The 14844-nt window shown below is 43.4% G+C and overlaps 1 protein-coding gene across 2 annotated transcripts in view; it reads left to right on the top strand.

Annotated features, from left to right (window-relative positions):
* The first annotated feature begins 3581 nt into the window (after positions 1–3581).
* LOC107152298 (NLR family apoptosis inhibitory protein) overlaps positions 3582–14844 on the top strand; it is a 34895-nt gene continuing 23632 nt past the window's right edge. For both annotated transcript variants that reach the window (XM_015497820.2, XM_048800161.1), the window contains exons 1-5: positions 3582–3722; positions 8895–9465; positions 11123–11222; positions 12782–12863; positions 14639–14690. In XM_015497820.2, coding sequence (XP_015353306.1) covers positions 8898–9465; positions 11123–11222; positions 12782–12863; positions 14639–14690 — 802 coding nt within the window. In that variant the 5' untranslated portion in view covers positions 3582–3722; positions 8895–8897. The remainder of the gene's footprint in view (positions 3723–8894; positions 9466–11122; positions 11223–12781; positions 12864–14638; positions 14691–14844) is intronic.

The following is a 14844-nucleotide window of genomic DNA, read 5'->3' as shown; positions in this document are numbered from 1 at the left end:
CCCTTTACATGCACCACACCCCAGCACTCGCAGTTGGCTTTCCATTCCTGGGCCTGGCTCCTTGCTTGAGCCCCTGGCCGCACTTCTCAAGGACCCAGTCCCTGTCCCTTGATTTCAGGCCCTTTTTTCCAGCACCCCCCTGTGCCTTCCCTCTGTTCCCCTTGTGCTGTGGTATCCTGGCACTGCCTGGACCCTCCACTCCCCCTGCTTCTCCCTACACTGGTCTTCTCCAATGAGTCCTGGCTCCCCACCTTCCCCCCCCCCGACCTGCGCACACCAGGTATCCCCTCACAGAGCCCTCTTTTGGCCCTCCTTTGCTCCAGGTCTCTCACTGAGGATCTACTCACCTGGGGCAGAGGAGTGGAATTGGCTGGCCTTTGTACTCTGAATGTTCCCATGGGAAACATAGCCCTGCCACTCGCCTGAGTCCCATTCACCTCCCGAACCTTGACGCCTGGCAGTGGACATGGTACTTGGGCTGATCTAGCCCTAAGCAATCCCCTTCCTTCCTTCCCCTGCCCTCTTGCCTTGCATGCTGCCCCTACCCCAACCAAGCCCTCCCTAACACTGACCCTTCGCTCTCCACTCCTGGGCCTGGCCGCTTGCCTGAGCCCCTGTCCATGTTCCTCGTGTCACCAGGCGTTGGGTGGGGTCACTTCGTGTAGAGCCTAAACTGGGGTCTCCTTGCTTGAGCCTCCTAGCACGCTCACTTAGGTGCCCCTTGCACCTCCCTCTGTTTCCCGGGCCTCGCGCGGCTCCTTTCTCCCCTTCCCCTGCACTTTCCCCTGGTGCTCTCTGGTCTCCTGGTCTTGGGATCCCTCATTCTTGGTCGGTCAGACAGTCCCCTGCCTGATCTCCTCGCTTAAGTCCTGGCTCTCGCCCCTCTCTGCACTCACCGCGACCCCCCCTCCCCCGCTGTGCCCTCCAGTTTCCCTCCTTCTGATCCCTTCCATTGCCAGGCCTCCTTTGCCTGGTCCCTGACCCTGGATTCTCATCTGGACCAGAGTGCCCCTCTGGGAAACAGAGCCCTGCCCCTCGCCTGGGCCTTTGCTCTCCTTGGGCTCTTGGTCCTGCACCCAGAACCCTGACACCTGGCAGTGGTCCTAGGCCTGCAGCCTAGCTCTCCGCAGCCAAATCCCCTGCCTTCCCTCCCCAGCCTTGTCCACTTTCCTAAGCCCCCTGCCCCAGCCCTGCCCCTTGGCTCTTGCGCTGACCTAGCCCTGAGCAATCCCCTACTTTCCTTCCCCTGCCCTCTCCCCTTGTAGGTTGCCCCTACCCCAAGGCAGCCCTCCCGAGCCCTGAGCCTTTGCACTCCAGTCCCTGGACAGGGCCGCTCGCCTGAGCCCCTGACTGTGTTCCTCGAGTCACGTGGCGGCGTAGTGTAGCGTCCTTCTTGTCGGGTCTGACCTGGGGGCCCCTTGCATGGTCGTCCTAGTGAGCTCCACTCCATGCCCCATGCGCCTCCCTCTGTCTCCTGCTCCTAGCGCAGCCCCTTTCTCCTCTTCCCCTCGCGCTTTCCCCTGGCGCTCGCGGGTCTCCTGCTCCTTGGGTTCCTCATCCTCTGTGGGTGGGGTGGGTCCCTTGCCTGGGCACCTGGCTTGGGTCCTGGCTCTCGCTCCTCCACACAGCCACCACCACCCCCGCCGTGCCCTCCCATCACCCTTCTCCTGGCCCCCTTCTCTTGCCAGGCGTCCTTAGCTCGTTCCCAGGTTCTGGATTCTCATCGGGGCCAGAGTGCCTCATGGAAAACAGAGCCTTGCCCCTCGCCTGGGCCTCTGCTCTCCCTGGGCCCTTGGTCCTGCACCTAGAACTCTGACACCTGGCAGTGGCCCTGGGTCTGGAGCCTAGCTCCCGGCTGCCAGATCCCCTGCCTTCCCTCACCAGCCTTGTCCACTGTCCTGAGCCCCCTGCACCAGCGCTGGCCCTTGGCTCTCCATTCCCCAGCCTGGCTCCTCGCTTGAGCCTCTGATGGCTCTTCTTGTTCCATGTGAGTCCCTGGGATTTGACTGAGAGTCTCTCGCTGAGGCCTCTTCCCTGTTCCCCTTGGCTTCCCTGTACTGCAGTACCCTAGTGCAGCCCCACCTTCCCGGCCCTGCCCTTCCCTGCTCTCCCCTGGCTTGGGCCCTTCTCTAAGTCCCTAACCTGGGCTCCTTGCTGAGGTCCTGGCCCCCACCCCACCAACACCTGTTTTCCTCCCCTTCAGGCTGTGCCCTCCTTACGCCCTCCTATCATCCCTGTCCCTGCCAGGGCCCTTTTCCCGATCCCCTTCCCAGGATGCTCACTGGGGCCAGGAGACTGGATTTGGCCTCTTGTCCCTGCTGGCTCCCTTGAAGAAAACATAGTCCTGGCCTGGGCCCTTTGGCCTCCCTCAGCCAGGACCCAGTTCCCCAACCCTGGTACCCAGCAGTGGACCTGGTTCATGAGCCTTCCTCCCTTTGCACCAGCCGCTCCCCTTTCTCCCCTCCTTCCCCTCCCCAGCCCTGTCCATTTTCATGCACCACACCCCAGCACTTGCACTTGGCTCTCCATTCCTAGGCCTGGCTCCTTGTTTGAGCTCCTGGCCGCCCTTCTCTAGGACCCTGTCCCTATCTCTTGACTTCAGGCCCCTTGTTCTGGCCCCCTCCTGTGCCTCCCCTCTGTTCCCCGTGTGCTGTGGTATACTGGCACTGCCTGGACCCTCCACTCCCCCTGCTTCTCCCTAGCCAGTGCTCCTCCAGGGGGTCCTGGCTTCCCACCGACCACCCCTCACCTCTGCACACCAGGTATCCCCTCACAGTGCCCTGTTTCTGCCCTCCTTTGTTCCAGGTCCCTCTCTAAGGATCTACTCACCTGGGGCAGAGGAGTAGAACTGGCTGGCCTCTGGGCCCTGAATGCTGCCTATGGGAAACAGAGCCCTGCCCCTTGCCTGGGTCCCCTTAGCAGCTCAAACCTTGACACCTGGTAATGGAGGTGGGACTTGGGCCTACCTAGCCCTAAGCGATCCCCTCCCTTTCTTCCCCTGCCCTCTCGCCTTGCATGCTGCCCCTACCCCAATCCAGTTCTCCCTAACCCTGACCCTTTGCTCTCCAGTCCCTGGGCCTGGCCGCTAGCCTGAACTTCTGACTGCATTCCTAGTGTCCCATGGAGTAGCATGGCATTGTTTCCTGTCGGGTGTGACCCAAGGGCCCCTAGCACGCTCCCCTTGGTGCCCCTTGCGCCTCCCTCTGTCTCCTGGTCCTCGCACAGCCCCTTTCTTCTGTTCCCCTTGCACATTCCCCTGGCAATCGTGGGTCTCCTGCTCCAGCACAGTGAATATGGAAAGACCACCTAGACACAATATTTTGTAATATTATAACTCCAAGCATAAAAGAGAAGATCCTGAAAGAACCAGAAAGATAGAAACTTGTCACTGTTAATGACTTACACTTGCAGCATAACTATTAACCAAATCGCATATATAGAATAAAAAATTTCCTGTTGTGGGAATTGGTATGTTTTGTTATTCCTTTTTTGGTCCTGAAAGGGTTAGTTCACTAACCCTGTTGACTCAGTATCTTAGCACATTTACTGGTGACTTTTTTGTGCAATTTGTTTTGAGTTTTAGTTCCTCAAATATTTTCTCACAATTTCCCATTAAAGGACAAACTCAGAGCATTTGTATTTAAGTCACATGTTTTCTCATTCTCTTTCCAGTTAGCTGGCTTTCTCCTTCCATTTGACCGTGACTCCAGATAAATTTCAAGGTAAGTCAGTGATCTCTCTGACAAAGGGACTTTTCTTCCACATTTAAACTTACGACCTCCCTTCTTTCTCTTGTTCTTGTTTCTTTCTTCAGAGGAAGGCTGGTATGGAAGAAAAAGGACAGGGGTTGAAGTTACTTAAACTTGAGTTTAAATCCTAGCTCCGTGACCATATTTACTTCAATGGCATTCTTGGTACTTATAGTCAAAGAGCATTGGAAAGGGCCTTGGCAATCATCTCTTCTCCCCAGAAATGATTTCACAGCCAGCAAAATTGACCAAAACTTTATTGAGTCAATATATTGGTTCTGGATTCTCATGTGGGCCAGAGCGCCTTATGGGAAACAACTGGTTTGTTGCAACCCTGTGCTTATTTATCTCCAGGGAGGACAAGAGCTTTGTGGCATTTATTGGCCAAACCTGAATGAAAGAAACTATTTATGAATGTAGTCTTATGCTAGGGTGTGAGTTAGACCGGGGGACAGCCCTGTAGCATCTGGTTTATGTTTCCAAGTCTGGTTATACATCCTAGTTTGGGCCACTTGACTCCAAGGAGTATAAAAGACCCCTTCTTAGATGATTTATGGTTTTTGCTTTACGGTTATGCATCTGTTAATGGAATTTGAAGGCGGTGGATCTAAAACCAAAAGAAATAACTAAATTGATTAAAAAAGAAATCCAGGCACAGAGGAAGTCAGTCAAGGATACTGTATATTAGCTGGCATTGGCAAAAGTGAAAGTAAGTTAAAAAAGAGTCCTAGGTTGCCAAACCATGACCACTTCCTTCTGTATAGGGAAGGAACATGAGAGTGGGGAAGATGTTTCTTTTGGTGGGACTATGACCCTCATCTTATAGATGATCACTAAAGTGACTCTATAGGGAAAGGACATCAAGAGACAACTAAAAATATAATTATTCAAAGAGATAAGTAAACTGTAGATTGTCACAGAGAGCTTCTTAAACTATTGCTAATTTTATTTATTTTTGTTTGTTTTTTGCTCTGTTTTTCATGATACTGGGGATTAAATATAGGGATGCTCCACCACCCATTTTTATTTTTATTTTTTAAAGTTTTTTGGGGGAGTACTGGAGATAGAACTCAGGGGCACTCAACCACTGAGTCACATCCCCAGCCCTATTTTGTATTTTATTTAGAGACAGGGTCTCACTGAGTTGCTTAGCACCTTGCTTTTGCTGAGGCTGGCTTTGAATTCATGATCCTCCTGCTCAGCCTCCCAAGCCACTAGGATCACAGGTGTATGCCACCATGCCCAGCTAAAGTATATTTAATACATTAGTGACAAAGGAGCTCTTCCTTTTTTAAAGTACTGTCAAATGTATTTTCACATGAAAGGCATGCTTGGTCTTGATAATGATCTTCAATTTGTTGCAGCTTTTGCAGAAATGTGGGCAAATTCCAAATTGGTTGAGCTGGAAAAAATGGGGTACATAAAACATCATGTAAAGGGAAACTGTCAAACTACATCTATAGGTGAGATTACAGAAATGTTGAGATGCAACCAAGCACCTTTGGACTGGTGACATGATGATACAAAGGTAGCCTAAATTTTATGCCTTTGACTTAAGTGATGCTGTGATAAGAGGTCCTCTAATTGCTTATGTGACCTGAATGTCAGGAGAACAGTGAAGAAAGGCTGTTGCCCACCAACTAGCTCATTTGATCCTAGTTGTGCTAAAAGAATAAAAGATGAATAAACCCTCAGGACAAGAGAACTGAATGAATGTTCAGATGGATAATTACAAATGATATGAAAAGGCTGATTGTACCTCACTGGTATACCATGGGCTGAACATATACAAAGCCCTGGATTCAGTCACCATGCTGAAAAACAAAATAGAACTAAGAAATGACATGAAAAAAGGAGGAAAGAAATGGAGTTGCTGCTGAAATTTCAACACACCACTCTAAGATGATTCATTATGGTGGTTAGTCTGTCTGCTCCATTAATCCTTAAACTGTGAAAGAATCACAATGGATTTCTAATTTATACTAGCCTTGATGAATTAAAAAAAAAATTATGATGATACAAAAGTGAAATCTACAGTCCTTTTAAAACAATGTGAGCTCAGTGGTAGAGTGCTGACCTAGCATGTGTGAGGTACTGAGTTCAATCCTTAGCACCACATAAAAATAAAGGTGTTGTGTCCATCTACAACTAAAACAAACAATGTGATGTGAAGAAGAGGATGGTCAAGGTCTCTTGGTGCTGCCCCACGGGGGGCCTGATGATGTTTTACATTGTTATGGATAAAATAGCCTGCAGGTGGTTAAAAAAAAAATTTAGTAGTGCATAATGTATTGTCATATCTAAACCTACTGATGAAAAGTTAAAGTACAACTAAATTAATTTTTATGATATGACAATGCAACTATAGGTTTAAGAAAAAAAAAGTCTACACAAAATCTTGTACACAAGTGCACACAGTAGCATTCTTCATAATAGCCAAAAAAAATGTAAATAAGCCAAATGTTGATAAATGGATAAATAAAATATGGTATATCCATATAATAGAATATTATTTGACAACAAAGGAAATATGAAGTATTATGTATGCTACAACATGGATGAACCTTGAAAACATTATTCTAAGTGAATGCAACCAGACATTAAGGACCACATGTTGTACGATTTATATGAAATGTCCAGAATGGATAAATCTAGCAGAGACAGAAAGTAACCTAGTGGTTATCTAGGGCTAGGAGAGTTAGAGAAAAATGGGAAACAACTGCTAATGAGCATTTTTTGGGGGGAGGGGGGTGATGAAACTACTTAAAAATCGAGTGTGGTAAGGGTTGCATGAGTCTGAATATGCTAAAATCTCTGGAATTATATTTTTAAACAGGTGAATATTATGATGTGTGAATTATATCCCAATAAAGCTGTGATTTAAAAATGAAAGATGGCAGGAATTAATGAGGAAAAAATTGTGTTGTACTAGAATATAATTATGTTGTCCATAATTATTGTGCTATCTTTCCCTGATATATTATTGAAATGGACATGATGTCTGAATGGGGAATATGTCCCTTACCCAAGCCTTTGAGGAAAAGGATTTCATGAAAATCTGGTCTTCATCTGATTTTATTTGGAGATGCTGGAATAGGGGTCTTTAGAATGACTCAAGCCTATTCAAGTGTTTCATTTGAAGCAATGCAGGATGTTTGGGAGATGTCAAGAGACTCAGCCCCAATTAAGGACATGTTAGATGCAGTTGTACTAATGATGATGAGTTCTTTGTTAAAAAATCTGGTATGGCCTGTGATATAAATTGATGATACAGGATATTCGTTGTGGACTACAGAGGATGAAATCCAGCTGTGCCTCCAATAGCTTCAGCCATGTCTGATGTGGTTTTTAAGAATGCAATATGGCCAGGCATGGTGGCACACACCTGTAACCGCAGTGGCTGAGGAAGCTGAGGCAAGAGGATCACAAGTTCAATTTTTTGAGGCTCTAAGAGACTTAGCAAGACCATATCTCAAAATAAAATAGCTGAGGATGTGACTCAGTGGCAAAGCAACCCTGGGTTCAATTCCTGGTGCCCCCCCCCAAAAAAAAGTACATTGAAGAAATGTGTTTATTTATTTAGGTACTAGGAATTGAACCCAGGGGCACTTAATCACTGAGATACATCCCCAGCTCTTTTTTATTTTTTATTTGAGACAGGGTCTTGCTAAATTGCCGAAGCTGGCCTCAAACTTGTCATCCTCCTGCCTCAAGCTTGCTGAGTTGCTGGGATTACAGGCATATGCTGTTGTGGGGCAGGGCACTCAGAAAACACACCAAGTCCCAGTTTTGTCCAAATTGAATAGTCTTTATTAAGCCAGCCAGCCGGCAACTGCTCCCCACAGGACCCATGACTGTCTCTGCAGGAACAGCCCCAAGCCTGAGAATTTTAGGATATTTAAAGGTAAAAACTACATCTGGGTTGACGTTGCTGTAAGCAAGCAGGTACAGACACTGGATTGGGCAGTCTGAGAGACAATGCAATGGCTACATTGGTATTTCCCACAGGACTTTCCAGGTTGGCATAGCAGCAAGCAAGCAGAAGGGAAGGGGGTCAAAATGACACTAGTGGAGTACAAGTTAGAGAATGGTTACTAACGTCTAGACAATCTCTGACAAGGTATATTGTCCAAGATAAATGGAAAGCAAAGAGAACAATTTTACATTGTATAAGAATTGCTATTTTGTGTTGCCAGATATGCTATGCTAGGTAACTATTAATGGGTACAGAGGTGGGGTTTTCCCAAGGGAGAAGCATTTTTTACATGATATGGAGTCTCAGGGTAAAATGGAGTCTGTTTGGTCATTGCCCATATAGCCTGCCCCATAACAATGCCACAGCCCTGACTGAAGAAATATATTTATTAATGTGATAATACCTTATAATTTTTAGTTAGGAAAATAGCTTATAAAATAAAATGTATCACACACATAACAGTAAGTATAGTGGGTCACCTATAGCTTGGGTACAGAGCACTGCCATTTAGAAAGTGAGCACAATTAGAAAGTGAAAGCAATTAAAATAATAACTTTTAAAAAATCTAAGCCATCATGGTGATGTATACCTGTAATCCCAGCTACCTGGGAGGCTAAGGCAAGAGGACAGAAAATTTGAGACCAGTCTCAGCAATTTAGCAAGACATTTTTTTCAAAATGAAAAGTAAAAAAAGGGCTGGGGGAGCAGAGCAGCTCAGAGGTAGTACACCCCCAGGTTTAATCTCTAATACCAGAAAAATGAAAACAAACAGACAAGAAGCTAAATAATTTTATCAAATTACCACTACTGGACTATAACATTTTGTATATATTTTCCCTTAACACAAATGTAAATTTATGTCCATGTTACTGCATGTGTCCATGATGGACATTTGGAAGGTTTCATGATCTGTCTTACTGAGCCAGATCCTCAGTGCCTTCACAGTGCTTAACACACAAGTGAGCATTTAGCAAATATTTGTGGATTGATAAAGTGGATGAGCACTGACATTGTCCAAGCAACTTTTTTTTTTTTTTTTTTTTTTGCCTTGAAAATCCAGGTAATTTCTGAATTCCTTCAAGTTCTGCCTTCTTCAGAAACAGTAAGGCAAGGCTGTTTATAGTAAAAGTATACCATAGCCAATCAACCTCCTTTTGTCCCTTTTTCAGAAAATGGCCACTGAGGGGAAGGCCTCTGAGGAGAGGATTTCTCAATTTGATTATGATTTGCTCCCAGAGCTGAGTACCCTTCTGGGCATAGATGCTGTTCAGATGGCAAAGGAAATGGAAGAAAATGAAGAGAAAATCCGAGCAAAAATGCAGAAAGGCTTTAACTCACAAATGCGCAGTGAAGTCAAAAGGTTAAAGACTTTCATGACCTACGAGTCATTTAGTTCATGGATACCATCAGAGATGGCAGCAGCTGGGTTTTACTTCACTGGGGTAAAATCTGGGATTCAGTGCTTCTGCTGTAGCTTAATCCTCTTTGGTACCAGCCTCAGAAAACTTCCCATAGAAAATCACAAGAAATTTCGTCCACACTGTGAGTTCCTTCTGGGCAAAGATGTTGGTAACATTGCCAAGTATGACGTAAGGGTGAAGAATCCAAGGAAGAAGCTGAGAGGGGACAAAGCAAGGTACCGAAATGAGGAGACCAGACTCGAATCCTTCAAGAATTGGCCATTTTATGCCCATGGGATATCCCCACATGCCCTCTCAGCTGCGGGCTTCATCTTTACAGGTAACTTGAAATCTTTTTCTGAAGTGTTTCTCTAAAGTGTTTAAATTCCATATTCTGGTGGCATTTCTCAATATTTTATGAACCCTCACTTGTTAAGTGTGTTGTATCCGATATGAAGTCTGTTTTATTAAAATTGAACTTCAAGTCTGGGCCTGATGGTGCACACCTGTAATCCTCCCGGCTGAGGCAGGAGAATAGCAAATTCAAAGCGAGTTCTCAGCAATTTAGCAAGGCCTAAGCAACTCAGAGAGATCCTGTCTCTAAATAAAATATAAAAAAGGCTGGGACATGGCTCAGTGGTTAAGTGTCTCTGGGTTAAAAAAAAAAAAAAATTAACTTCAAGCAGGACATGTTGGAACATACCTGTAATCCCATCAACTGGGAAAGCGGAAGCAGGCTGATTGCAAGATAAGGCCCACCTCAGCAATTTAGTGAGAACTTGTCTCAAAATAAAAAATAAAAATGGCTGGGTGTATAGCTTAGTAGTAGAGTGTTCCAGGGTTCAATCCCCAGTACTGAAAAAAATTCATTAATTTAAATAAGTTAATAAAATTCAACTTCAGTAATTTTGTTTTGATTTTGCATTTAGCACAATGTGTATTAATTTGTCAAGTATATAGAAAATAAGAATGTTACTGGTCCTTAAATTTGACCTTAGGTAATACTGGTTTTATTATTGTTATTATTATTAGTAGTAGTAGTAGTAATGGTAGTAGTAGTAGTACTGGGGATTGAACCCAGAGGTGCTTAACTACTGAGCCACATCCCCAGCCCTTTTTTTGTATTTTATTAGAGACAGGGTCCCTGGGTTGCTGAGGCTGGCTTTGAACTCATGATCCTCCTGTCTCAGCCTCCTAAGCCCCTGGGATTACAGGCATGCGCCACCATCATGCCCAGCTTTTATTTTTTATTTTGAGACCGTGTCTTGCTAATTTGCTTAGGGTCTCTCTAAGTTGCTGAGGCTAATCTCAAACCTGTGATCCTTTTGCCCTAGCCTCCCAAGTTGCTGGGATTACAGGTGTGCACCACCACGCCTGGCTTGTTTATTTTAATCTTAAATCTTACTCTAACATATAGGGCAAAACGCATTTCAGAGCATGGCACCTTGAATTGCCATAGTCATGCCATAGATGTTCTGATGGATGTGAATGAGAATTCTAAGAACAGATATCATTTACTGAGTACTTACTTCATGCTAGGCACAGAATGAGCACTAATTCTAATCCAACCAATATGCCCCTTTTCCTCAGATTTTAGTTATTCTTTATTGAGCTCAAATAATTAAGAAATGTGCCTGCATTTCTACAGAAATGGCATAGCAAAAGTCAAACTTAGATCTTCTCACTGATGTTTGTCCACTTCTCCATCATTTTGGTTCTGAGAGGTTAAAGAGCAAAATGTCATTCATGCCAGCCCCGGGAAGCACCTAGGGCAGCATGTTGAGTTCTATAGCTTAGAGTCCTCTGTGAAGGATAGCTATGGCCAAGGGGTCACTTTCTAGAGCTCAAAAGTGGTCATTTAAGGCAGGACTATGAAATGGAGATTCAGCCAGAGAGTTGTGAGAGGACAGGCAAGATGGAGCATGTCTTGTTCATACACAAAATGATCACCTCTGGTGGCATTGCTGGGTGATCAAAACATTTTCTTTCACATGTAGGTGAAAGGGACACTGTGCAGTGTTTTTCCTGCGGTGGATGCTTAGGAGACTGGGAAGAAGGAGACAGTCCTTGGAAGGAACATGCCAAGTGGTTCCCCAAGTAAGTAGATAAGTATTTTCTGATAAAATTTTTCAGTTTTGAAAAAAAAAATCAGACAAAATTAAAGACAAAAGAGCCACCTTGCTGGAGTATCAGTTTTGATCTTTCCCTATCCAAAACTGGACTATCCCAGAATTATTCTATCCTTTCATTCCGAGCTTCTCTTCTGCAATTGGGATAGACCTGGTCACAGTGTAAAAAAAAAATTGAATTATGTAATTTTAAACAGTTTATAAATGTTGTTTTATTACCCCCAATGCAAAGATAAGTTTTGCCAAGTTGAAGTTTCATGATTTGCCTCAATTAATAAACAAGATACTTTGCATAGAGATGGTGTAAAATGGTTTATAGAAGAAGTTAAAAAGTAAATAACAATGTTTGAAACAATCTTACAAATGGTTTTACATACTGCTGATATATGCCAAATGAAAATGTTTCATTTCAAAAACTTGAGAATTTCTTTTTAAATTACAATGGTCTTTATTTAGAAAAGGAAGCATATTTTAATTATTTTTAATACTAATTAGTGTCTTCAACATGACTTTCTCTATTTCTACCACAGACAGATTCATTTCTTTAAAGTTTTTTAAGAAAGTTTTTTATTTAACCACCTGTCAACATGTGGCTAAATCATATTTCATCTATCTCCTGCCCATCTCCCCTGGAAATAATATTAACTAGGTTATTTTAAAGCAAATCCCAGCTATTACATGATCCATAATATTTTAATACTCTTAATATTTTAGTGTGTAACTCTGAATTATGAGTGCCTTTTTAAAAACCACAATCACAATATTATTATCTCTCTTTAAAGAAGATGACCATTAATTCTCAATGTAATCCAATATCTGAGTCAGTAATCAATGCTCACCTCTCTCCTCTTGAGATTTTAATTTATAGATTTCATTCTTCCCTGTCTTTTCTTCCTTGTCATTTATTCATTAAAGTAGCCACATATGGGGCTGGGGTTGTGGCTCAGCGGCAGAGCACTCACCTAGCACATTTGAGGCCCTGGGTTTGAGCCTCAGCACCACATAAAAATAACTAAATAAAATAAAGGTGTTGTGTCCAGCTACAACTAAAAAATAAATTTAAAAAAAAAAAAAAAGAAGAAGCCACATATGGCTGAGGATGTAGCTCAGTGGTAGATGATTTGCCTAGTCTTTGTGAGGCCCTGGGTTCAATCCCCAGAACTTCCAAAAAATAGAAACAAAAAAAAAATAGAAAACCATACAAGCTATATAGGGACTTGTTTGAAGATCTATATAGGAAAAAGTCTAAACCAAGCAGTAGATACCCCTTGGTTTGGTTTTGTCTGTGGGTGAGGTGGTATGGGATTGTTTGAAGATTTAATTAAATAACTACACATGCTGTCAATATGGAAATAAAGAATAATTACATCAGAACAATGATAATTCTCACAAGTAAGTTTCAGGGTAAAAATTTTTGATAGCTTTATTGAAAATTCAACAATTCAATATATTTTTAATACATATTCATTGGGATATAGGACAACTGTATCACTCTATTGGGTAATTTTTAATTATTTTTTATTATAGATGTGAATATCTTCAAAGTAAGAAATCCTCAGATGAAATTGCCCAGTATATTGAAAGCTACAAGGGATTTGTTGATGTAACGGTAAATTAGAACAGCAAAAATTTTCCCAAAGTGTCTTTGGTTGCCTAGTAATATCTGAATCACAAGGTGGGAAGCATTCTTTTTGTGTCATGGGTTCTATTTCTTTTTTCTGTCCTTTCATTCCCAGCTTCTCTTCTGCAAAAAAAAAAAAAAAAAATTCACATCCTTTTGTTAATTTCAAGCCCCTAGAATTTCTTTTTCCTGGACTGCCTTCTTTTTTTTTTTAATTAACTATTTATATTTATATATGACAGCAGAATACATTACAATTCTTATTACATATATACAGCACAATTTTTCATATCTCTGGTTGTATAAAAAGTATATTCCACACCAATTCGTATCTTCATACATGTACTTTGGATAATGATGATCACATTCCACCATCACTTATAATCCCATACCCCCTCCCTTCCCCTCTGGGACTGGCTTTTAATTGGCTCTGCCTGCCTTCCTGATAGTCTTTGCTCTTTTGCTGAGGCCATTCCCGCAGATTCTTGGAGCTGACCACTTGCCTGAGTAAGTTCTTCTGATGAGAGACCATCATCCACAGAGGGTCTTCCTCTTGGTTATTTAGTTAGCCTCAATCAGTAAGGACTTCCTAGGGGCAGGTGACAGGAAACCCATCCCAAATTGGCTTAAATAAAAAGGAATTGATTGGCTAACAGGACACAGAAGACTGGAACCCAGCAGAGAACCTGGACTAAGAGTGGGGGAGGAGGGGTGCCTCTTCAGGCAATTTTCCCAGAAAAATCTGTTGCTAAATACCTAATGCACTTCTGAATTTTGTTTCCTTCCTCTGCCCTGTACTTCTTCATTAGTCAAAATGAATCTGTGGTATCTAAATGCGCTTCTGTTTTTGAGTCAAGTCTCTTGAAAAAGGGACCCTGACAAGGTTTCCTGTTGGGTATGTTTTGGAGCTGAGGCCTTCTGAGAAACTGAGGCACCATGAAGACCCCCTCTTCAAACCCTGATTCTTACGATCAAGTCAGAGAGATTTCAGACATGTCACTCAGCCTAACAGGAATGAGTTTATTGAAAGGATAGGAAAAAGGAGGGGAGTGGGTCCTTTCAGAAAGGAAAGGGACAATTTGCTTCTCCTGCACTCCAATTTTATTCCCAGAGAAGTTTCCAGAGAGTTCTGCCCAGGTCTACCTCTTGACTTTTGACTGACAGCAGAGTGACATCAGACTTTCAAGTTCCCACTGCCATGGCAACTCTAGGTCACTTTGGCCCATGCTGACCAGTTCTAATTGGATTCTTAACCATACATTCTTACAGACTTTATCGTTAGGAGAAACTACCCTTATCTCTTAGAGTTTCACAATCTGATCACAAAAGTCTCTTCCTTCAGGGTGTCTCAGGTTCTTCTCATCAACATTAATTTGGACATGCATTTCTCCTGCAGTAAACAGGTAGTTTGCTGAAAAATGTGACATAGCCTGTCCACCGAGGTCAGGCAGGGCTGCAGGCAAATTGCCTCTTGGAAAAGAAAGCATGTGGGGGGTCAGCACAGTGGGCCCATCTTACAGAATTATTCTCTTAGCCTCATGTTCCCACCGTTCAGGTCTGTCTGTCCCCTAACAGGTACAGGTAAACAGTCACTGAAAACACATTCAGCATTAAGAGAATTCATTAAAAGAATGTTTCTCCAACAACTCTGCCCTTTTTATTTAATAGATTCTTCATGGTGTATATGGGGGTTCTTCAGTTCTTATTCACAAATAGGTATATATAAGCTAAATAATCAATAACATGAATTTAATTTTCCTCAGGGAGAACATTTTGTGAATTCCTGGGTTAAAAGAGAATTGCTTATGGCATCAGGTAAAAACTCAGAAATATTCCAAAGGCTTTGCTTGTTTATTTCTTCTTTGGCATTTTGATTCCCATCATTTTTTTAAAACTCTCCAGCTCCTCATTTTACAGCACTTTCTCCCACCCCACCCCCATTTCCCTCCCTGCTCCCCCTCTGCTTTGT

Source organism: Marmota marmota, unplaced genomic scaffold (assembly GCF_001458135.2).
Source record: "Marmota marmota marmota unplaced genomic scaffold, marMar, whole genome shotgun sequence".
In the NCBI taxonomy this organism is placed as follows: domain Eukaryota; kingdom Metazoa; phylum Chordata; class Mammalia; order Rodentia; family Sciuridae; genus Marmota; species Marmota marmota.
Note: the sequence above shows the minus strand (reverse complement) of the source record. Positions and strands in the feature narration are given on the sequence as shown.